This window comes from Mixophyes fleayi, chromosome 6 (assembly GCF_038048845.1).
Source record: "Mixophyes fleayi isolate aMixFle1 chromosome 6, aMixFle1.hap1, whole genome shotgun sequence".
NCBI classification, from domain to species: Eukaryota; Metazoa; Chordata; class Amphibia; order Anura; family Limnodynastidae; genus Mixophyes; species Mixophyes fleayi.
Window position 1 is genome coordinate 191,765,516 of NC_134407.1, and position 24,604 is coordinate 191,790,119.

At 39.4% G+C, this 24,604-nt stretch overlaps 1 protein-coding gene and 1 long non-coding RNA gene across 2 annotated transcripts; one reads left to right on the forward strand and one right to left on the reverse strand.

The window, feature by feature from the left end:
- Nucleotides 1–10,876: 10,876 nt before the first annotated feature.
- LOC142095014 (zinc finger MYM-type protein 1-like) lies at nucleotides 10,877–15,426 on the reverse strand. Its single transcript, XM_075177714.1, has 3 exons — nucleotides 15,339–15,426; nucleotides 14,572–14,718; nucleotides 10,877–13,667 (listed from the first exon to the last, which is right to left on the reverse strand). Exon 3 carries the CDS (start codon nucleotides 13,614–13,616, stop codon nucleotides 11,016–11,018), a length of 2,601 nt encoding a protein of 866 aa, XP_075033815.1. The 5' UTR covers nucleotides 13,617–13,667; nucleotides 14,572–14,718; nucleotides 15,339–15,426; the 3' UTR covers nucleotides 10,877–11,015.
- LOC142095015 (uncharacterized) lies at nucleotides 15,357–16,291 on the forward strand. Its single transcript, XR_012677732.1, has 3 exons — nucleotides 15,357–15,661; nucleotides 15,926–16,026; nucleotides 16,149–16,291. It is a non-coding gene; the product is annotated as an uncharacterized LOC142095015 (long non-coding RNA).
- The last annotated feature ends 8,313 nt before the right edge of the window (nucleotides 16,292–24,604 follow it).

The window sequence follows — 24,604 nt, forward strand, 5'->3', positions numbered from 1 at the left end:
AATCACATTTTACACTTACTTTATCACGTCTCAGACCTGTACACAACTGAACATAAGCATAGTGCTACACCTGTGTATGCCTTGGTCTGCAGCCTTTTACTTGCAGACTGTTAGCTCCATAGCTAATTGCACTCTGAGAGGACTGTGGAAAGCCACTCCCATTGCCACAATATGTATGTACTAATTCAGTGTGTAAGAGTAGCTCACAGAACTCCATCAATTTGCTTTTTTGTTAAGTAATTCTATCACCAAAGAATTTTCATTTCTTTTTGTACAGTAAAGGCTTGTAAGTGATATCCATATACCACAGACACGTTTTGAGGTTAGAGAGATTTATTTAGGTTGCTGGAGAAGATGACAAATGCCACAGGAATGGAACTTCTTCAATTTACTAACAGTAAAAATGCTTCAAAGAACATCTTAAGTATGTGACAGCCATCAAGGGACCAAACCTGTACATATCAAGCAACATGATACCCGTATCAGTAATTTATTGGCAACACTAGACACTAGAGATGCTTATGACCATGATCATAACAGCAAAGTATTGGTGAATCTAGGAATAAAATAACCCCACTGATCATCCAACCAACTATAGTAGGGCCAAGTGACATTAGAGGCAACTTCTGTATGTGGAGGTGTGTCAGTAAGACTGCTCACGTTCACAATTATAGATACTTCCCCTACAGAATCCTTTTCAAACTCCTCACCACCACTTACAAGGCTCTCTCCAACTCTACTGCCCCTTATATCTCTAACCTCCTCTCCATTCACACTCCCACCCGCTCCCTGCGCTCGGCCAATGACCGCCGCCTCTCCTCAACTCTTATCACCTCTTCACACTCCAGAATCCAAGACTTTTCCCGTGCTGCCCCCCTTCACTGGAATGAACTCCCTCGTTCCATCCGCCTCTCTCCTACTCTGTGCTCCTTCAAACGTGCGCTGAAAACCCACCTCTTCCTCAAAGCCTACCAACCATCCACTTAACCCCTCCACTCGCTCTCCCCCTTGCCTCATCTGGCTCCCCTTGTGCCTGTTCTGTTTTCCCTCCCTTAGGATGTAAGCTCACCTGAGCAGGGCCCTCTTCCCTCATGTCTCCCTACCTGTTCTTCTGCTCCGTTTTTTGCATCAGCCTGCCTGGAGTTTCTGAAGTATTGGTATTTTTGTTTATTGTTTTGTACTGTTTCACCCTGTATAGTCGACTGTTTTGTACGGTGTACGGCGCCGCGGAAACCTTGTGGGCCTAACAAATAAAGGATAATAATAATAATAATACTTTTAGAATAATCATAATTTAGTGTAGGGGGTAAATGTATGAAGCTCCGGGTTCTTCAACACCCGCGAGTTCAGCGTCTTCGGCGATTAAATTTAAAGCGGCGCTGCCTTGTAAAGGGAAACATCCCTTTACAATGCAGCGCCGCTTAAATTTAATCGCCGAAGACGCTGAACTCGCGGGTGTTGAAGAACCCGCATGTTAATACATTTACCCCTAGATGTCTAGCCATCCAACTTCAAATCAGCGTCTAGCCATTCTATGTCAATCGTCATGTCTAGCCATGGTGTTTCAATCTAGACATCTTGCCATGTTGATTGATGATTATTTCTGCATATACATTATTATTTAATTGATAGTACGGGATGGTGTTTTCTTCCACTAGGGCCACACCGCCTCCGCTTGATCGTTGGGGATGGGACCCATATTGGCAGTTGCACCTCGCCAATCCATGAGAAACAAAAACATAGAAATAAGTGCCAGTGATAGACAAGGTTAGAAAATAAATTAAATAAGAATTTACAGTTTAAGATGGCCCCAGCCTTCCGGCTGGAATTATAAACATTTTCCTGTCAAGCTAAAAGGCCAGTGCAAAGAGTGTGTAGCTAAAAAGTGGGAATCGTGCACACTGCTATACTGTCAAGTGAGGGTCACCACTCCCCAACTGATTTCAGGCACCCCCTGAGTCGCTATTCTGGGTGCACTACATCCCAGGCTTTCAAGCAACTGGCCTAATGGCCAGAGAGCTAAAGTATTCTGTCCATTATCCTAGTTTTTGTTTTTTGTTTATTTGAAGCCCAAGTTGCGTGCGTCAAATCACCCAGTGCAGTCAGTGACTGTGCTGGGGGCTTGGGACCCTTCCCAAAAGGGAAAAGGCCCCGTTACTCCCCGTCCCCCAGGAGCCAGAAGGCCTCTGACAGGGAAAAATGCCCCTTAAAAGGCCCACCTCCACAAAAAGGCTTAGACGGGCCCCTTTCTCCCATTGGTAGGTTGAAGCTTTCCCTAGGGGAACTGGTTCTTCAGTTTCCCCACAGAAGAAGGGAGGGAACCTTAAATAATGGAGAGATGGTCGCCCATAAGGGTCTATACCCAAACGCCTACAAAAAAAATGGCACAAAACCAAAAAACACTAAAAAAAAAAATGCTTAGTGATAAGTGCTATATGTCCACATATAAATAAGTGCCCGAAGTCCCCAGCCTAATGACTGGTCGGTATGAAAAACTTTACTGGAACAGCCAATAGGCCAGGACCAATAAATAAAATGTGATGTGGGGAGGTAAAAAGGGCTTGTGTCGTACTCTGTCCACAGTGAGGGTGTAGGTGCAGACCCATCACCAGTGAATGTTCAGGCACCGCCGGTCCTGCCCAAACCGGAGGCACATTGGGCTCCAAACACCGCTGGCCTCATGACAGCCCATCGCCTACACGTGGTGGCTTTAAGCCCAACTGCATACATTGGCATCTACACCTGATCTTAGCCCAAAGTCCGAGTAGCTCCTAGGACAGTGCTACACTTGATCTTAGCCAAAAGATAAATTGAGTCATTTGGTCTAATCATCAAACGACTGGATTAATCTCTATGTTGGCTACCCACACACCACCTTGATTTGATATAACTGGGGGGCAGGAAAGCAGCACAATGATGTCCATAGGTCTTATTAAGAACTTTGCTGACACCTATATTCCTCGTTTCTGCTGCTCAGACAGAACATACTGGAACATTCTACCTTTACAATATGTCTAGGAGTCACTGAGTGCATGTCTATGGCCTATGACAGTGGATTCCAAACTTTTTTAGTTCAAGACACCCTTAGGGTCTACAAAATTTTTTCAAGGCACCCCTAAGCCAAAATAATTACCAGGTAGACCCCCACCTTGCTTACCACTGGCCCTGGCCGAGGCACCCCTGTGAGATCTTCAAGGCACCCCAGGGAGCCTAGGCGCACAGTTTGGGAACCACTGGCCTATGAAATGGTCCAGCAATGCATCCTGGGAGTTGAAGTCCCACTGTCTCATTGTACAAAGCATATTTATTTACAATGTTCTGGGCTACTAGCAAACTGGATGATCACCCACAATCTTATTAGAGATCTAAATGCTAATCAGTCTTTTTACAGGAAGAGGGGGCTTGTACATATTATTGTGGAGGTGTTTAGCTTTATCAAAGTATTTGGTGGTAGCTTGGGAAACTTTCGATTGATTTTGAGGTAATGTTAGGTAATTGCACTGCTAATGTTACATGGAACGTTCTGCACCTCTCGTTGCACAAGATCCGATACACTCTGCCAACATTGCCTGTAAAGTATCTTTCAGACATGTATAGGATCTGTGCATCACGTTAGAGCAAAGTTATATATGCAATGCCTGCCACAGTGTGAAATATTAGAGTATCGCAGAGCATGAGTGCAGGAAAGTGGAGCAATAGACATAATTTCAGATCTTTAATTACCAGACTAAGGGTTCAGCCCGCCCTAAGATAATACAGTCGTAGGGCAGGGTGATACTGAATAGGTAAAAAAAAGAACACGTTCCTAATTTCAAATCCACCTTCCTTCACCCCTCCTCCCAATGTTTATGTTCCCTTGTTTTCAAAACTCTGCTTTTTAAAAGGGCCACGTTAATCTTTGTCATGCATTTAGTTTTCAATAAAATCAGAACTGTTTAGCAGAATGCAGCCATGAGTGTTACTGAGGGTGAAGATGTGTAGGGTGGTGTCGTGTGCTGACGTCGCCATCCGTGTCTCTCCTAAGCGCTGATCCTCAAGCACCCACTCATTGTCTTCAGCCTTCACCATGGGAATACGTCAAGAATAAAACCTTACTACATTTTTCCACCATGTTTTCTTTTTTACTTTAGAGAACAAAAGCCTTGCTCCAAAGGCTACACCCCAAAACTAGGGGTTAAAGATTTCAGTTGGACAGATGGGGACTACCCTGTGATAACCGGTGTGACCTTCCAAACGCACCATGGTTTTGTGATTCTTCATGCTTTAATTTCCAGTTGAACACATGATATTTTAATAAATTGATTGCACAAAGGATAAAAATACTTCTATTTCTTAACCAACAATCTGGACACTTACAGCTCAAATAATCTTTTTTATTTCTTCAAAATTAAAACTGTTCTAGAAGTCACAACCAAATTAAATCACAGTCACGCATTCTAGTGTGTAAGGATAAAACCATAGTCAGTAGTAATAAACAAACCGTTTTATTTTAAAACACAAACTTGTGTTTTATTCATTTTCCTTTTAATTGGATTAAAATAAGTAATAGAATGTGTAAGAGATGTCAGAGCATAGAGGGCTCTTTGTAGTTTAGGAATAATAAAACTGAACTGGGAAGACGTATAAATAATATTTGACCTTTGACACTACTCCAAATTGAAGGACTTGGGTTAAAGGTGGTTGAGTGGATACAACATCGGTTAACGAATAGACAACAGATTTGTAGTAAATGGAATGCACTCACAAGAACAAGAGGCTATCAGTGGGACACCAATAATAAGTACTGTGATAAGTCCTCTTTGCTATCTTGCTTGGTGATATTATTTCTGATATTGAAGGAAAAACATGCCTTTTTTTGCAGATGACACAAAGCTATGTAATGGTAGCCCCAAAAGTGAAGTGCCAGCATGCAGTATGCTCGCAATTTCTACCAGTCTGGATGACAGTGTCTTCGGAAATGTCCTCTGTCTGTTTTAAAGTCTGCATTTAATCCATGTTGCTTTCATAGTAATCGGGGTTATTTGTCTATATACTCGTTGTCGGTATTAGAGTCTTCGGAATAACGAGTACCACCATGGCCAAGAGTGTGGCAAGCAGTTCAATTAAAAAAAAAAAAAAAAAAAAGTATTCATCGCAAAGCAGACAAATACGCACCCATCTGGAACCTTGGTTCTCGGTTGCCTCCCGTATCTCTCCTATCCTGTAACTACTGACCTTCGTCCATCAGTCTGATCCCTCACATTACGATGTTCATCAGAAGTCTGTTTTGTAGTGCTATTTGTGGTTTATGCACATACCTTGAAAGGCGCTGTTCCCATTCGCCTCCCCCCTTCTCATATAATATGTTGTGTTCTTGGTGTCATTTTTATTTATTCACGTATTGCTGTTATATAACTGAACATTCTATTTTGCTGATTATTATTTGTACATGCTGTCTTTTCAAAATAAAGAGTTTAAAATAAAAAAAAAATATATAGTTTTAATGGCACAAAAATGGCAACTAATGAGGGGGAAAGGGGTCTAGGATGGGAAAACTACAGAGTATAGAGTGAGACAAGGAAGTTGTGCTGGTTTTGGATTTTATCCTGGGAAGATCTCCATCGTTGAGGACTAGGCTTCTGCTGGACTGAGCTGGTACATCTGCTCAGAAGAACTTGGATTCTACAAGTCAGGACATCCAGGTGACTGAAGATCCTTAAGCTATTGGGGTAAGGGAGAGATAATGTGGTAAACCTGCTTTGCATTTTTTTTACTGTTTGTATATAATATTTTAGTGCTTGCTTTTGTTACAATAAAAGTATTGTTGTACATTCTAACTGCATTTGTCTGAGGGACCTTAAGAACCATAGAAGGTACTGGGTAAGCTTCCTTGGTACAGTAAGGCATCCTTGGGTGGCCAGTCAGTGTGAAGTGGGTAGGATTGGCCCAGATAAATCTGGTTTCTTAACAAAGCATACATAGACAATATAATATTTTGGGTAGGGCATTAATTTTAATTATATTAACTCTTCCTATCCATGAGAAGTTTTTAGACTGCTAATCTTTGAGTTCTACATCTATTTTCCTAGCATTACCTTAAAATGTATTCTGTATAAATTGCCAATATCTTAGTTTAATTTTATAGCTAAATATTGAATTTGGGGGAGATGTCATTTAATGTACATGTATGTTGTAAATCTTGTAATTGTTCTGAAGAACTTCCATTTGAACACACGTATTTTGATTAGTTGATTTTAAAGGTAGATATATAACCAAACTTTGGAATTCACAGGACAATTTTGGCAAGACCACTGTGTTAGTGATAATGGCCAACAGATCACATATGTGACACATATCATGTGGCTGTTTCTACCAGTGACAAAAGTCTCCTCAAACATGGATTATGGCAAGTATTGTTTTGATTATTTTTTTCTATAGGAATAAACCTACATTCATATGGTCCTTTAACAAAGGACTTTTCCAATCTTTAGCATCAGTGGACTGGGGCAATAAACAAATGGTTGCTGGCCATCTGTGGCATTATGCATATCTGAATAAACTCTGAAAGCTTGGTGACAAAAAGCAGGCTGAGGCATACATTAACATACACTGGCCCCTTGTTTACATACACATATATTGACCTTGTGCTTACTATGTAAATCCTACAATGAACAGAGATCCTGGGAGAGCATGAAGTGGAAAAATAACCACACAATGTACCAATAGAATTGTATATAATGTCCAGTTCAAACAATCAGGCACAACTCCTAGAGACAATTGGGTATGTCCGTATGCAGATTATGTATTTACGCCTCCTTACGTTTGGAAAGCATATGGGCGTAAATAAGCTATTTTAATGTGCAGCTTTTTAGAGCTTATTTTAGTAACACATACATATAACTCAACATCAGCCCAGTATCCCTGTTTGATAGCAGTTAACATAGCATAAATAGATGAGGAGAGAAAAGAGGCAATAAGAGGTATGGATCTGGATAATAGCACAGTAGATTACCACGTGCTCTAATAAGGGATACATGTCCTACAGTTCAGACGGAAGATGTAAGCAGCAACAGAATCCGAATTGCTCACAAGACACCAGCCAGAAAACCACCCCCAATAAGTCCGAAGTGCTCTCCACAGTAGCAATAAGCGGAGACCCCAAATCTGCTGCAAACAAGACAGCTGCAAGTATTCTGCTTAGAGTTTTCTGTCCTGTATTACATTATCTCATTTGATCGCCTAGGAATAGTGGGAGATATAAAACTGGCCAGCACTAGAACCAAAGATATAAATGTGTATCCATACATCAAGCACTCCCTTAATCACACAAGGGAATATTTGGTCTTCTCTACATGCGAGATGTCGAGAAATGAAAGCCCAGTTATATCCATTCGATCGTTGAGAAGAGGTGGTCACTTTAGGGGCTAGAAGATTCTTCCTATTAGTCAACGTCACCACACTCTCTGCTTTATCCAACAACTCTTTTTTATACCCCATAGAGGTGAAAGCTAACTTCATATCTTTAACTTGTTCAATAAATATGTGACCCTCTGTGCAAATACGCCTCACTCTTTTCATATGACCCAGGGGTATATTATTGAGCCAAGTAAGGTGGCGATTCCTGTCATAGTTTATATAGCTGATGATATCTGTGGGTTTTTTTATAGGTCTTGGTTTGCAGGCCCATCTGTTATGTCCAAAAAGTGAACACTGGACTTGCTTCACTCAAAGGTTAATTCAATATGTGAATTATTGCAGGGCCATCTTAACATTATGGGCCCCCGGGCAAAGCAGTGCACCAGGGCCCCTAGATATAGATATATAGATGTATACAGATATAGATATAGATATATAGAGATAGATGTACTTGCTCAGTGACCCTTGTAGGTTTATTTTGCAGGTTTTTATTCTTTTGCAGGATTATTTATTCTCATTAAGAGCCGTGCCTATGGGGCCCCTTTGCCTGTGGGGCCCCCGGGCAGCTGCCCATCATGCCCAATGGAAAAGATGGCCCTGAATTATTGGCGTTTAGATGGTAAGAGAATTTTTTCAAATCTTCCTCTGATCCTCTCCAAACAAAAAAATTGTTGTCTATGTATCGGTACCAGGTTCGCCCCATACTAATGCCCAGTCCACACCCATGACTCTTCCCAATGAGCCATGAATATGTTGGCATAGCTCAGGGCGAACCTGGTGCCCATCACCCTACCGATACATTGTTGCCATAATCTTTCATGGTGGAAAGGAGTAGATCTGCTACATTCACCATTTTTGTATTGTTGATCATTGTTTACATACTACACTGTGTTATGCAATTTATGTTGTGAGTCTGTTTTGTAGATACAGGTCATGTGACCCAGTCCACAGACAAGAAGGTTTCTCCTGGTCGACATCTTGCATGTAGAGAAGACCACACATTCTATTGTGTCATTAGGGGAGCGATTGATGTATATATACACATTTATATCTTTGGCTATCTGTATTTTAGAGGGGTAGTGGCCCCTCAGTGCACATACTCAGCTGCACACTGAGTGAAGCGCCATATAGACCGTTCCATTTGTTATATATTGGGCACTAGAACCATTTATAATGTATACCAGCTCAAATATATTGCTGGCGATAGCAAAATGGTGGGATAAATCAATAATAAAGTGCACTTGACATGTTTCTCGGATTCCGCAATTTCCTCAAATATATAAAAGCAGGTTGTCACAGCATTTAAAATGCCTTCACAAAATAAATAAACAGCACTACATGGGTTGATGAATTAGCCCATGCAATACCAATAATAATAATAATAAATATAAGTGAGCCCATTATACTAGATTAAAAAAACACCTGTATATCTTCTGTATATTTCTAAATATACATATTATAATTATGAATTAAAGATAAAAAAAAAAAAATTCAACTTTGAATTGTAGTTCAGATATTAATATTATATGCAATTAAAAAAAACTTATTTACATTTTCATGTATATTTAAAAAAAAAAAAAAAAAAAAAAAGGGGAAAGGAAAAAACACAAGGATTTCCTGATTACCTCTTTCACACATTTAGCTACCAATCGTACGGTGGATGGAATATATTCAACTCCTGTTATCTTCATATTCATTGGGTGACAGCAAAGTGAAGTCTCACATTTAGTTTCACTGTTAATATGTTTAGTAATCAGATACTTTTCATATTAATTATATATGTTCATATAAGACAAATGGCTTTCCCACATTTAAAACATTCACAACCCTTGGATGTTAACTAGCTGTTATTGATGTTACCATTCCTCTTCTAGCAAGAGGAACAGAATGTTCCTTATAAAACCAGAAGCAAACACACTTTTTTTTTGCCTTCTTAGAGGCCGGTCCGGTGCAAGGTTGCTCAGCGCCCTTGGCAAAGCAATAAAAAACAAAACAAAAACAACCCAATAAAATATGGGGTATAAGGATTTTACATCTAAAAAAAACCCACTGGATTTATCTTCATTCTATCGGTTATCATTGAGATGTGTACTATTCATGAGAAGATAGCTCCAAACCGCTTTTCATCTTGTGATATTGTACTAGAATTGTTAAATAATATAAGGAAACATGGCAAACCTTATTTATTTACATTTTAATAAAAAAAAATATATAAATATATATATATATATATATATATATATATATATATATATATATATGTTAAGAATTTAACTTCTGTGCAAAACAGAATACTAATTTGTAAGAGTGCGGATTTTAAGAGATGTTTCTTGCCGTTTCTTACTAGAACAATTGTAAAGCACATGATATTAAGTTTACATTCTTCATAAATGTTTTAAAACAAAACATAAAATAGGGTTCAGCACTAAAAGAACACAAAGAACCGAAGTACCAGTATAAATAAAGACAAAAAATGTGAATTAAACACAGTAGGAGATACTGTAAGCTATAACTATTTAACAAGAGAGGAACTGTCGCAGGACAATGTCCAGTCCTTCAGATACTGAAAGCAGCCGCCGTTTTTGCCTTTCCCAGACGTTAGGGAGGAAATAGAAAGGGGAATGGATGGAGCCATGTAAAATGTATGCCTTCAAAATGATTAAAACAAAAAGACTTTTAAATGAGTCAATATAAGCCAAAGTTATGGCACTTGTTACTTCACTCTGCCAACCTATCGGTCTAGGGAGGATTTGGTTATCCTGAGCACAAGTGGGTAGCTGCTGCCTGAACAGAATCCCCCAATCTGAAAGACACAGTTGGATATTATGAAGAGACATATATAGTTGGAGTAGGGTGGAGGTCATGAGCAGGGGGCTGACAGACTTTGTGGGATAAGCATGAGTGACAAAAGAGAGGTGGGGGACAGAGCCTGGACCAAATGGCACAGAGATGTGGGGAACATTGTCATAACCAAAATGACACAGGGCGGTATCCATGTTTCAATTGACGCTCGTACAATTGCAAAATTATTCAGTTATTAATTGCCGATTTCTAATTGAAACCGTTAACATTTGTAGAAAATAAATTATAGCGTAATTGCAGTGAACATTTTATGTGTAATACTCAGAGACGGATTTAGGCCTCATGGGACCCTAGTAAAGATACTGGTTTGGGGCCACTCTCCCTGAAAAAATCCATAGCACTATATATTTTTTTTAAAGCATAGAATATTTTAACACCTACTAGAAAAGATGTAAATAACATTATAGCAAAAAATATTAACTTTTAGTTAAATCTTTACATAAAACAGAGTGCAAATAACGTTGCACAACTTTATTTAATGGCTTTAAATGCCTTATATTAGGCAAAGTGAAAACAATGTTTGCACTTTGCCTGATATAAGGCATTTAAAGCAAAGAAATTGTTAACCCAAACTTTTTCGTAACTTAACTCTTGACATAAAAACACACTGCAAACAATCTTCTACAAACGAAGCTTTATTAACTTTAAACGTCTGATATCGGAGAAAATGTCAACAATATCATACAAAAAAAAAAACCCTAATCACTATACAGTTTAATTCAATTACTTTTAACAAATATAGCATCCCCCTTTCATTTCTATAGTGCTATTCTGCGTCTTTTTTTTACAAAATCATTCACTAGGTCATTGAAGTCCAGTTGTTTAACAAGATCCGATTCCACAGATAGCAAAGATAGTGCTAATGGACGATCTTGGCCCATGGTGGTTCTGCTTTCATTTTTAATTCTTTTTAGACAGGAAAATGAGCTCTCTCCACTGGCATTAGCAATAGGCATACATAAAAAAATACGCAGCATTGTTTCAGTATTGGGGAAAGTATCCATAAGATCATGGTCAATTATATACTGCCTCATTGCCAATGGGTTACTCTCCTCAGGCAACATTGAAGAAAATTGGATAAATTCTTCAGTAAAAGAATCATCAATGTCGTCTGGATAATTGTTCTGCAGATTATCTGCCAAACTTCGCAGCTCATTTATTGGCAATCCAGAGGATTTAAGAATTGAAAATCGCCTATTGATGATTTCATAGGCCTTGTGTCGTTTATTCAGCTCCACAGTAAGACGATCAATTATTACATTGATGGTATTGGAAATGAATTTTTCTCTTGCTGTAATATGGGGTTCATTACTGTTCTCTTCCTCATCATGGAAACGTTTCCATTTTTTTGAGTGCTTTCCTTCACTTCGATAAAAATGGTTGGATGTCATTTGTTTAGCTTCAGCTTCAAAGGTGTCAAACAAATCTCTAATTTCTTGCACATAATCCTCTAGTGAACTATAGAGTTTCACTACTTCATCAATACAATCATTTGTTTTTTGCAAAGTCTTAGTTGTTGCATCCAACCTTTCAAGAATGTTTCCCCATACAACAAGCAAGATGGCAGTTTCAAATCTGTTAAGTTGCTCTTCCAGATCACTTGCTTCTCCTCGAGCATTCGCAGGTTGTAGTTCTGAATTCTTCAATTCATTGAGTGCATCACCAACATGCCTGTAGCCTCTTCTTAATGCATTTGTAGCATCAGCACGAGCTGACCATCTTGTGCTTGACAATCTCTTTATGGAAAGATGTCCAGATGCTTTACAGAGATGTTTAGTGAGTATTTCCCATTGATGGGTTGATGAAGAAAAAAAGGTGTAAAGGCACTCTAAGAAATGAAAGAACGACACAGCTGTTAGACAAGAATCAGCAGCACATGCTCCTACTAGATTGAGTGAGTGAGCAGAACAAGGTACATACAGTGCTAAAGGATTGATTGCACAAATTCTTGCTTGCAAGCCACTGTATTTAGCAGACATATTGCTGGCATTGTCATAGCTTTGTCCTCGACAGTTGCAGATATCAATATTTTTATCAGAAAGCACCGATAGTAAAGTGCTTTCAAAGTGCTCTCCAGTATGGGAATGCATTGGCACAAATCCTAAAAATCGCTCCACTGGTTTATCCTTGTTCACATATCTCACAACTATTGCTAGTTGTTCAACATGACTGAGATCCGGAGTGGAGTCCACAATAACAGAATAATATTTGGCCCTTTTGAGTTCATGGACTATTGTATCTAAAACTCTAGTTCCCATAAGCTCAATAAATTCCTCAACTGTGGTGGAGGACATGTAATTGCTTACTCCACTTCCTGCTCCTCCATATTGCTTGATATGATTTTGAAGGAAAGGATCAAATTGGGCGATGAGTTCTAGACATCCAAGGAACCATCCATTCTGTGGAGAACCTAATAACTCATTAATACCATGAAAGGGTAAACCACGTCCCCCTAGGAACTTAATAACGGAAACAACTCTCTTTAAAACTTCTCTCGAATAATTTTGTTCTTTATTCATTTGTAAAGCAAGGGTTTTGTCTATCCGGCAACTATATTTGGCTAATTGTGTGAATTTCGTTACACAGCTGCAATGATCACTTGAGGTTTCATGGTCCTTAAATCTTGATTCAGCATTTTTCCAATCATTAAATCCTGATGTTACAAGATCATGCGATACACTGCTGTATAGTTTACAAGGGATGCAAAATACAGTGCCTTTTGATTCAGAGTATATAAGCCAATCGCGGTGAACACTTTCGCCATTAATTTTTTTTCTCCAAAAGAGATCTGGAGTCAGAAGTCTTGTGCAGTCAGAATAGATTCTCCTGGATGCTGAAAAATCTGACAAAGTATTTTTTAATGTTTTGCGGGAAAAATATTCTCTAATGGATTCGATTGTGTTATTATCCAGTACCCATTCAGCGGGATCATGAGAATAACTTACAATATCATCCTCCATGGATTTTCTGGATGTATCTTGTGATCTTGACAAGACAGTAGACAATTTCTGAATGCTCTCGATCTGAAGATCTGCAATTTCTTCACAGAAAGCAGAAGAGGTCTGTTGCACATTTGCTGCTCCTATGTCACGGGATGGTCCAGACTTCATGCTTGTGGTATTGGAGGCTTCCTTAGAGCTGGCAGGCAAAGCATCCTGCTGTTTACCTGTATCCATGTGTGCAGTCATACTGCACTGAGAAGTTCCTGGTGTATCAAATTCTGGTTCAGGATCCTCAGAAGACACTGTAGGAATCTTCGGGGTTATGAAACGATGCATCAATTTTTGTTGTTTCAGTGCTTCCTTTTCCCTCTCTCTCTTTTTCTTTCGTTTGGCAGACCCAGAAGCGTGCTTATACATCCTGGCTGATGGAGAATCCAAACCAATCTTACTTGTTATGTTGTAGTTTATCTACAGAATAAGAAAAGTTAATAGCAATTGTACTACCTATACTATACCATACATTCTATTTTCCTGCTAAAAATGCCATCATTATGGATGAAGCTAAATCCAAACAAAACCAAAGTTAATAATCCTATACAATATATATTGTACACATTGCCCCCAACTAAAATTGGCATTGTAACAGTCATTCATAAATATAGAAGAGATTACATACCGATTACTTTGGGACAGCACTAATCAACTATGCTTAAGCCTTAACATCTTATAATTTCCCAAGAGTTCAGCACTTTCCCTACCAGCTGACTGTAGCTGTCTATCTACTAAGCCCCTAAAAAAGACCACTCCCCACATATAAACAAATACATTTTTTGTTCTCTCACATACAGTATTCTCTACACATACAGAAATACATATAACTATAATAGAGGACTATGGACCATATCCAGATTGAAGGAATCTCCGCCACATAATGAAATCTAACAGCAGGCTGGTCTATTTATAATCCAGGGCCTTTCCCACGATGTTGGTGCAGAAAAAGCAATAAGCATATGGACATGTTTGATCATCCCATTAGTATTTGCATATTCTTGTATTACCCATATCACAGGTCAATACTTTAATATATGGTAGAATTTGATCCATTTATTTGCATGTGATATTTTTACAAGATTTCACCCAGTAGGTGTAAAGTCAGTAGTCATAGAACATGCAGAGGTCAGCACCCTTATATGAATGTAAATATAATTTAGTACTGTATGTAACATGCACTCCCAGAGAATGTACTCCACCCCATGATTTCTCACTGTTTTAAGACTGGAAAGTGGACATTATTACAATAGAGATAATTCTATTTTAATAATAGGAGTTTTTTTTCAATAATCTTTTATAATTGTTACTTTTTAATACTCACGTTTGCTGATGAAAAAAATGTTTATTTCACTCCCTCCCGGCTGCTATTATCGGTCCAACTCTGCTCAGTCCTCAGTATGATCTCACTTCATTCCCTGTATTCCCAGTGCAAACACACTGAGCCTGCGCAAGCTGTCACAGCTCCCCCCTAGAAAAAAAAAATTGGGGCAAATTAGTTTGAGAAGTATAGAAGAGAAAAAAATGTCCACACCATCACGCTGTGCCCTACTTCATCATCACTTTCGCTCTTCCTTCACACTGTTTCCCCTTTAGTATACTGTACCGGCTTCATCATCACACTGTGCCCTCCATATTTATGCTCCCCTTGTTTATTTCCCCTCCATAATCATTTTGCTCTCCTTGTTTAATTCCACTCACACTGTGCCCTCCATATACTTGCTCCCTTTCATCATCATTCATTTATATAGCGCTACTAATTCCGCAGCATTGTTCAGAGAACTCACTCACATCAGTCCCTGCCCCATTGGAGCTTACAGTCTAAATTCCCTAACATACACACAGACAGACTAGGGTCAATTTTGATAGCAGTCAATTAACCTACTAGTATGTTTTTGGAGTGTGGGAGGAAACCGGAGCACCCGGAGGAAACCCACGCAACACAGGGAGAACATACAAACTCCCCACAGGTAAGGCCATGGTTGGGAATTGAACTCATGACCCCTCACACTGTGCCCTCCATACTTCTGTTCCCCATTTCTCGTATTTCCCTCACCCTATGTGCCAGTGTACCTCCGTTATTTTACATACCTTTCTATTGCCTTTTTCTCCTTTCTGATCTTGTCTTCCTCTCCGTCGCACCGCTCCTCGGTGGCTCCTCACTGAACACAACGTCGGACGTGATGACGTCACGCCCGTCTGTGGGACAGCGCGGAGAAGAGGCTGCCGGGTGGTGCCCCTCCGCCTTGCCTACCCCGCTCACTGAGCCCTAGGCAGTAGCCTACCGGTCAATCCGGGCCCTAGTAATACTGTTGCAACAAGCCTTACATAGTCCAATACCAACTTTATAATTTGAGGCAAGTGGATTGGAAACCTTCAATAACTACCTCACTACAGACCATCACCGGGTAATTGTAAGCATAATAACCTTGGCACAGCTCTGCACAGCCATGTTTGTCATGTATTACACGTACTGGCACACAGCAGCCATTAGTATCTATTTATAGCAGCAGTTTTCGCGCTCACATGGAGGTGCGGCCAGGAGCCCAGTCTATGGACACGGCTTAGTAGTCAGGGGCACGCTCTGCCCCTCTCCCCCCGGCCAATTAGTGTTGCTAGGTGATTACTGACGACCAATCGCCACACGAGAGAGGCTCTTGTTTTTGTTTTTATTATAGTCAGCCAATAGAAAGGACCGTTTTGCAACCAATGAACGCGGGCTGTAATTTGTGACGTCACGTAAGACGGCCGGAGAAGGCAGCCATGTTGTGTGTGGCAGGTCAGATCTAACAAGGAAGCGACAATGTTTATAGAAAGTAATTTAAAATAAAAAAACATATTTGACAACCACTGTCTCGTTGTATTACACTTACCTGCAGGGTCCTGTGTGTTTTCCTGCAGATGTATGGACTAAATAGCAACAGGAGAAAATACGAAGCAATTGTGTATTGTGGGTTGTGCTAGATTTCCAAGCTGGCAGTTTGCAGATAGTTTATGAAGTTTGAGGGTTTTTTAAAGTTATGTGTCCTATGTAACAATGCCATGTGCCGGGGTTTCTGTTTTCTGCCGTGAGCAAAAAGTTCCATACTGACTGTGATGTGTCCTTTAGCTATGTACAGACAGGATTACTGAAATTCTTGAGGTTTTAATAGGATTTTACTAATTCCTCTGATTCTTCTGGTATTTTGTTGACTATGGTATCTAACACAAAATAAAATCACATTACACACATTACAGATTAAACAGGTTGTCACTGTGTATACTTATTTAAAGTTGTATTTTAGATTTAGAGCACTCAGTTAAACAGGAACCTAATTGTTGCAAATACATTTTGTCTGTTTATTTTTCCATACTAAACACGTTAATGTAGGAGTGGACCCACAACCCTATCTAGCTTAGCAGGTTAATACTTTGAGGACCTGGAGTTGATACTGTGGGCATAGGTGAGGGGGGGGGGGGGGGGGGGGTTTCTAGTGCCTGGAAACCCCCCTCTAAGCCTGTGGCACCGTATAATTGAGGTGGCTGGACCCTGCTCCTGCTTCACACAGCTCCGTTTGAAAAGGGAGAGCTGCGTGCACCTAACAGTAGTGCACACAGCATTGCCCATATATATTATGGGGATAGGAAGAGTTGGAGAGCATCCAAGCACTGTCTAAATTTATAGCCATGCCCCCATGCATGATGGTCACGCCCACTGGCGGCGTGGTGTGGAAACCCCTCTACAAATCCTGCGTTTGCCCCTGTGTGGGTACTGGTCTCACTACTAAATTTGGCAAATAAAGTGTTTTCTGCAAGTGATTTAATTATTTAGTAGTTATTTTGTATGGTTCATCTATTTAGTGTTATGAATGATGGATTAGAGTTGTAGTGACACCTCATTTCATCTGCTATGGGGTGCTACATAGGACTACTTCTGGGAGAGTCTAGCAGTAGCTCCTGTAACGTCTTGACATTCTGACCATCCCTGATCTTGGTACTAGCATACTATTAAATCTATTGCATTTGCACCATGCTATTTATTATTGTGGTTAGAATATGAGACTAGTCACCGGATCAGTGCGTTGAACTGGCCAGAAAGTGTTTGTTGGACTAGATCTTCATAGCAATTGCTGTTGCAGTTCCTTGTGGTGCAGACCTTATGATCAGCTATTGTGGCAATACAAATACTTTAGCACAATTTCTCTTGCACCTGATTGATACATACACATGTTGATAGCTTGTCTGCTTTTCTAAAAATAATTTGAGGGGATGCACTGTTTTACGATTGTATAAACAAATATTTATTTACAATTTGGCATAAACAATTGTGTGGTTGTGCTCTAATAATTGAATGTAAATTTCAAGGTATTCTATCACACTCCCTCATTACAATGCTCTATACACACTTTTCCAAGACTGTACAGCAACTGCAAAAGAAGTAAAAGGGAGTAGACATGGTACTGAGGGTGCCATTGTCACTAAAATAGTGGCAGAACTGTCAGCTGTCCCTAGATACCAAGGACAGTTCCAGATCTAAAGATTTGAGAGAATAAGAGATATTTTTTTATATTGACCAAGTGCCAGTATAATTCCACTTACCAAAACATAGTTTATGAGGTTGAAAAAGGACACTAGTCCATCAAGTTCAACCTATTTTGGATCTCCTGCGATCCCTTTCTTATATGTGAAATTGATCCAGGTTAAGCAATCAGCAATCTGTTTCAATCAGGAAAAATCCCTCCAGACCCAATATTGCAGTCCTATTTTTTCCTATATCCATTACTATCCTTCATTTTAATTAACGGTCGTATCCCTGGATACCCTTTTTCCGCTAAAGAATTGTCTAACCATTTTCTTAAACCTATCTATTGAGTCTGCCATCACAAACTTCCCTGACAGTGAATTCCATATCTTGACTGCTCATACCGTAAAGAACCCATTCCTTTGCTGGTTGGGAAACTTCCTCTCCTCTAACCTTAGGGGGTGACTGCGTGTCCTTTGTATAGTCCTTGGGGTAAAAAGTTCCCATGAAAGTTCTCTGTATTTTCCCTTAATGTATTGTACATAGTAATCATATCTCCTCTTAGACACCTCTTTTCTAGAGTAAACATGCCTAAACTAGCTAACCTTTCCTCATAACTTAATGACTCCATACCCTTTACCAATTTTGTCGCCCTTCTCTGAACCCTTACTAGTTCCAAAATATCTTTTTTATAGAGTGGTGCCCAGAACTGTACTCCATATTCAAGATTAGATCTTACCAACGATTTATACAATGGCATAATTACACTGTCTTCCCTTGCATCTATGCCCCTTTTTTATGCGTGCCAATACTTTATTTGCCCTTGCAGCTGCTGCTTGACATTGAGCACTATTGCTAAATATACTATCTAAAAGCACTCCCAAATCCTTTCATTATAGATTACCCTAACTTAATCCTATTTAATTTCGTGTTTTTGAGCACTAAATGCATAACCTTACATTTATCTGTTACACCTCATATTCCATTTGGCCGCCCAATCCTCCAGTTTATTTACGTCCCTATGTAGAGAAGCTACACCTTGCTCTGATTTTATTACCTTACAGAGTTTAGTGTCATCTGCAAAAATGGAAACTTTACTTTCTAAACCATCACCAAGGTCATTAAAAAATATATTAAAAAGGAGTGGCCCCAGCACGGAACCTTGATGTACTCCACTTAAAACTTTTGACCAATTAGAAAATGTTCCAGTTCCTGGCAATGACTGAAAATATCTCCACTCACTTCTCTCTGCTATTGGTCTAAGCAGCAAGCTGTACCACGTCCCTCCTCTTATAATTCATTGACAGCTTTTTATCTGCTTTCTACAAGCAGTCCTCCATTTTCCGTGTATTGTGTGATGCTGACTGTGTTAACTTGTATGTTAAATGCCCCATGTTCTTTTCAGAAAAGTCCCACACCTGAAACCTGAAGCTTGAGTAGCAATAGTATTATTGCTGTTGCTTGTGTCTCCCTGCAAGTTGAAGAGTGAATATAGCTTCCGCGAAGGTTTACATAATCTAGTGCGCTGATGTTGTCCTCAGTTCTTTATGGAGCTTGGTTTTGTTAAGCTCTGTACGTGTCCTACATTATTCATTCCTTCATCCCAGCTTGAGCCAGGTATCCGTTTTGGTAATTGCACAATGTCTGCATTTGACCACATCTAACCAGACAAGTAAATATCTTGCTCACATCCAACAATTGGATATCAGTTCTTTTAGCATTTACTTATCAACGTTCAGCAAGTATATGATTATTGAGGCCCCAGTTCTAGCAATATTTTTTATAGCTAAATCTGATAATCACAGGCTAGCGTGGTCACAGAAGGGTTAAGAAGGGTTTAGCTGTATAGAATTCTGGCTTCCAGTTACAATATTTGCCTCCACAAAGTCCCATTGTACACAGAACATGAAAGCTCCCTGTGTGCAGACACCATATGAATGTAAAGTGTACAGCCTTACTAAACTGGGACTAATCACTCAGTCTGAGAGCTAATGAGAGAGAGAGATTCACCAAGTCACCTTTATCAGCATAATACAAAAAAAAACACGGGTACTGTACTGGGCATTTAATGATGGATGCAAAACTACTTAATATGCTTGTAGTATCACATAGGGCCAATGAACAGAAGCCTTAACTGTCCACAACGATGACACATTTCTTTCTGTCTTTTCTTTAATTATCTTTGGATTAAGGTGACAAAACCTAATACAGGTAACTACAGAGAAAAGGAAATTCTACTGCAGAACTTTGAAACCGGTCGCCTGAGTCAGTGATAAGAAAGGACCAATAATCTTTTGAAGCGTTTGAAAAACAGCCGTAGTTTGCGCTTCATCACTGTCAGTAGGAATGTGGGATAGAGACCGAAAGTACATGAACTGAAAACATGGGGAACTAACGTAATTTAATTGGAGTGTTATATGAAGGGGAATTGGTAAATGTAAAAGCATTAGTGAAGGGGGTATTGATTAAATGCAGAATGGTAAAATGTAAGTTTGCAGATGTAAACTGCAGGATATGAATTGGATTTATGGGGAAACAAGCTAAAGCACCAGGAAATCTGGTCTATGGTGCCAAAAACAACATTTTTAAGTTTGCTAATTTTGATAGCTCTACAATCTGTCAGTTGCAGCTATGGAATGGGAGTGAGTTTGCTTCTTTACGGTTCTTTTTCGTTCATCCGACCTTAACCTTACTGGTTATGTAAGGGTATGTTACAAGTCCTACATGATAGTCACTGGTCCCTTTCTTGCACTGATGAGATGTAATAAGACAAAACCAGCTCTCTGCAAGCTTAATGTCTCTTTACATAAATATGCTATTAACCCCGTCAGTGCTAGGACAAATGGAACTCCTCCTCCACATATAGTCCAAAAGTGCCAACGGTGAGCCCCAATTGTCTGGATTTCCAAAAATCCTTTTCAGCAATTCACGCTTGATATTTAACAAACCACAAAACCTAGCTGCAGAATTCCACTTGATCATCTTTTTTTTTTTACCAAACTGTAATTTCCTCTTTCTGTTTTTATGGTGTAGTCTTTATAGTTGTACCATAATCAGTGAGCAGTAGATTGTGATACCTTCATCCTTGGATTTTGGAGGATATTAGTCATTTAAATTACTCTGATACTTGGGGTTAGATTTACTAAGCTGCGGGTTTGAAAAAGTGGGGATGTTGCCTATAGCAACCGATCAGATTCTAGCTTTCATTTATTTAGTACCTTCTACAAAATGATAGCTAGAATCTGATTGGTTGCTATAGGCAACATCCCCACTTTTTCAAACCTGCAGCTTAGTAAATCTAGCCCTTGATGTCAGTTGCAGTGTTTTTACAGCTTTTTTTCAAACCCTTGATACTTTCTCTATCTCCAACTATAGTTTTCTGCAGCTAATCTATCCATTGGCAAAAGCAACTTGTTTTTCTATTTGGAAATTTTGCTGAATGCAATGACCTATTTTTCTATGCACAGTTTATATGTCGTAGATATAAATGAATACTTAATTTTTACAGTATCAAAACTGCTTGTTGTTTTTCTTTAATAAGATTGTTGGTTAAGACCTACTGGCTCCAAAAACAGACACCAAAGGGAACAAAAAAAACAAAGTCCAACACTGTACATTCACACCAATTTTATATGCATACAAACAATGTAGCAGAAAACACGTTACCAATAACAACCACTTAGGGGCATATTCAATTGTTGTCGGAAACGCCGAAAATCTCGCGCCGCGTGCACTATTACCGTTATTACGGTAATAGTGCGCGTAAAAACCGTTATTAAGGTAGTTTTCTCGCTGGATTTCAGCTCGCAGTTCCCTGAGCTGAAATCCAGCTAACTACTACCGTAATAACGGTAGTAGTTTTAACGCGGCGGAAACCCGCGACAATTGAATATGCCCCTTAGCAGCCAACTGTCCCAGCAGTAATGTTCATATGATGTAGAGAGATTGAACAAATTAATGGGGGCCTTTATGAAATCTGCTGTATAGGTAGAGAAAAAAGTGTTGCTCATAACAAATAAGCAAATTCTTTTATTTTTGAGGTAGAAGTTAGAAAATGACAGAAACCACCCGATTTCCACCCGCCATTCCTCTCAAACTGATCCCCCCCACTTCTGATTAATCAATAAGTATAATCTACAAATCAGCAGTACACCAGTAAATAAGAGCTCAGTCCAAAAACTAAAAGCAGTCAAGATAACTGAATCCTTCTCCTCCCTGAAATGTCAGGTGGTCGGTGTCCGGTTTTCATAAACATTCTCCAAAAAGTCTAAAATTGAAATAAAACACACACACATAAATATCCAGAAATAATCGGGTACATTTTATACCTTTTCCTCATAGTCATATTTTCATCTAAGATGCAAATATCTCGGCTATGTAGCAAAAAGTGTAGTTTTGACTTCACTCATACTTTCCAACATTATTGTACTCTAATCTTTCCGTACTTAATTTCAATTGAATTACCCAAGGCTACATTAAAGTAATGTGTGGTAAAGTTGAAAGACCTTTATTAATGCCCCAGAGCTGGAAACAAGTGCAAAGAAACAACATGCAACATAATTATAATTGCAGGTGCACTTTGTATTGTCTTCCTTTGTGACCTTTTTTCAAATCTGCTACTAATAGGGGAACTTCTTAGGACTGGGCTTGCAATACATTTAACAAAAGATAAGATATTGTGCAATATTTTGGTGCCCCTATACAGATGCATAATTTTAACATTGTAGACGCAGTAGGCATTTAAAAGAACAAAAACGCAAACAAAAGCAGACATATCTATAGAAACGGTTTGGCATGGTTATGGATGAAAAGGACCACTTTAAAAAAACCTTCTGCCCATTCAGCAGAGGTGGATATCAAAGATATCTCCTGCATCAGGCAAAGTACCACACAATGCCGCAATCCCCATATTACTCAATGTGGGTTGCGGTCTTACCAAATATATTAAGTTCTAAAAAGCTTAGCTTTTCAGAGCTTGACCCCAATGGCTTACTCCATCTGAAGATGGTGTTAGCCGTTCTGCCCTATGGCAGAGAAGAGGGAGACTTCGTGCTCACCCCACCGTTAAATCCCGAAAATGGCTACGAGTTGCACATGTGCATTAAAGACTTCAGCTCAGATTCTGGAGTTTAGTATAGTAAAATCAGTGCCGGGACAACCTCTTATCGGATGCACTGTCTTGGCATGATTTTTTTAATAAATGGCTGTAGTATATCATCTGTTGTTGTAACAAGAGATGATAATTAAAAGGTGGGAGTGGAATGCGGCCAATAATAAAAAGGCCCCTTAGTTTCTGTTGGACCCTGTTCACATAGGCATTTTTTTTTAAATATTTCTTTATTAGTAACATCTTATATTGAAAAGTGTTACAAAAATTCTTGAAAGGTACATCAGTTACATAGTATACATATAAATACAGGATGCACAACACTCTCTCACAGTCACATAGGCCTTATTTTAATGTTGCACTACCATCTTTTATTAAGTGTTAATAGTGCAGTTTTAAAGCACTCGCAAAGCTTAAACATGCTTAGGTGCTGATAATTCAAAAAATAATGTAAGCAAGTGGAACTGAAAATACTCATTTTTAATATCCACAGGGAGCTGCGAGCTGAAATCCAGCGAGATTTTACCATATTAACGGTAATATTTTTGGAGCGCGGGATTTTCGGCGATCCCGCCGTCAATTGAATATGCCCCTTACAGTCTCTATACACAGTCATTTAAGCAGATAATACAGTATGCTGCAGGGAAGCTTTAAGATATGTTAATGTGCACTTTTAACCCTCCGTTAAAACAAGGACAAAGTGCAATGCTTTTTGTCTATGCTTTAACAAGCATTGTTTCTCAATACCCTTGTGTATAAGCCCTTAACATGGTTTAAATACAACCTAATCCTACCCTAACTCTCCAGCCCAAGTAAAACACCCAGGGGTAAATGTATCAATCTGCGGGTTCTTCAACACCCGCGTGTTCAGCCTCTTCCGCGATTAAATTTCAAGCGGTGCTGCATTGTAAAGGGAAGTTAACCCTTTACAATGCAGCGCCGCTTGAAATTTAATCGCGGAAGAGGCTGAACACGCGGGTGTTGAAGAACCCGCAGATTGATACATTTACCCCCCAATGTGATGAAAGTCCCAAAACTTGAGCAAAAACACTAAGCATAACCCCAAGTAAAACTGTTTGTATACGGAGATGTAATTTATGGATATACATGGTTCAGGCAGAGCAGTTAAATGAATGAAATTTAGATACATCTAAAGAACATTTCCAGAATCCGCACATATCTCACACAAGACACTGCTAAAACCTTAATTCATGCACTAATCATCTCCCGCATTGACTATTGCAATTCCCTCCTTACTGGTCTTCCCAAAAACAGACTCAAACCCCTAAAATCTATTTTGCATGCTTCGGCAAGACTGATTTTCCTTGCAAATAGCTATTCCTCTGTTGAATCACTCTGTATGTCTCTACACTGGCTGCCTGTCTTCTACCGAATCCAATATAAAATACTTTTACTAACCTACAAGGCCATCAACAAAGCTGCACCAACATACATCTCCTCTCTTGTCTCAAAATATCTCCCAACTCGGCAACTCCGTTCTGCAAAAGATCTGCGTCTCTCATCCACCCTCATTACATCCTCCCATTCCCGGTTACAGGACTTTTTTCGGGCTGCACCCACTCTATGGAACTCTCTCCCTCGCACAATAAGACTCTCCTCTGTTCTACAAACTTTCAAGCGTTCTCTGAAAACCTACCTATTCAGACAAGCTTATAATATTCCTCAACCACCATCTTAACCTCACTACCTTTAGCCTGTTACACAATTTCACACAAGACAACTACCCCC

What these genes read in the sequence shown, in the direction of transcription:
- LOC142095014 (XM_075177714.1), bottom strand. Translation starts at nt 13,616, where the DNA reads ATGTATAAGCACGCTTCTGGGTCTGCCAAACGAAAGAAAAAGAGAGAG.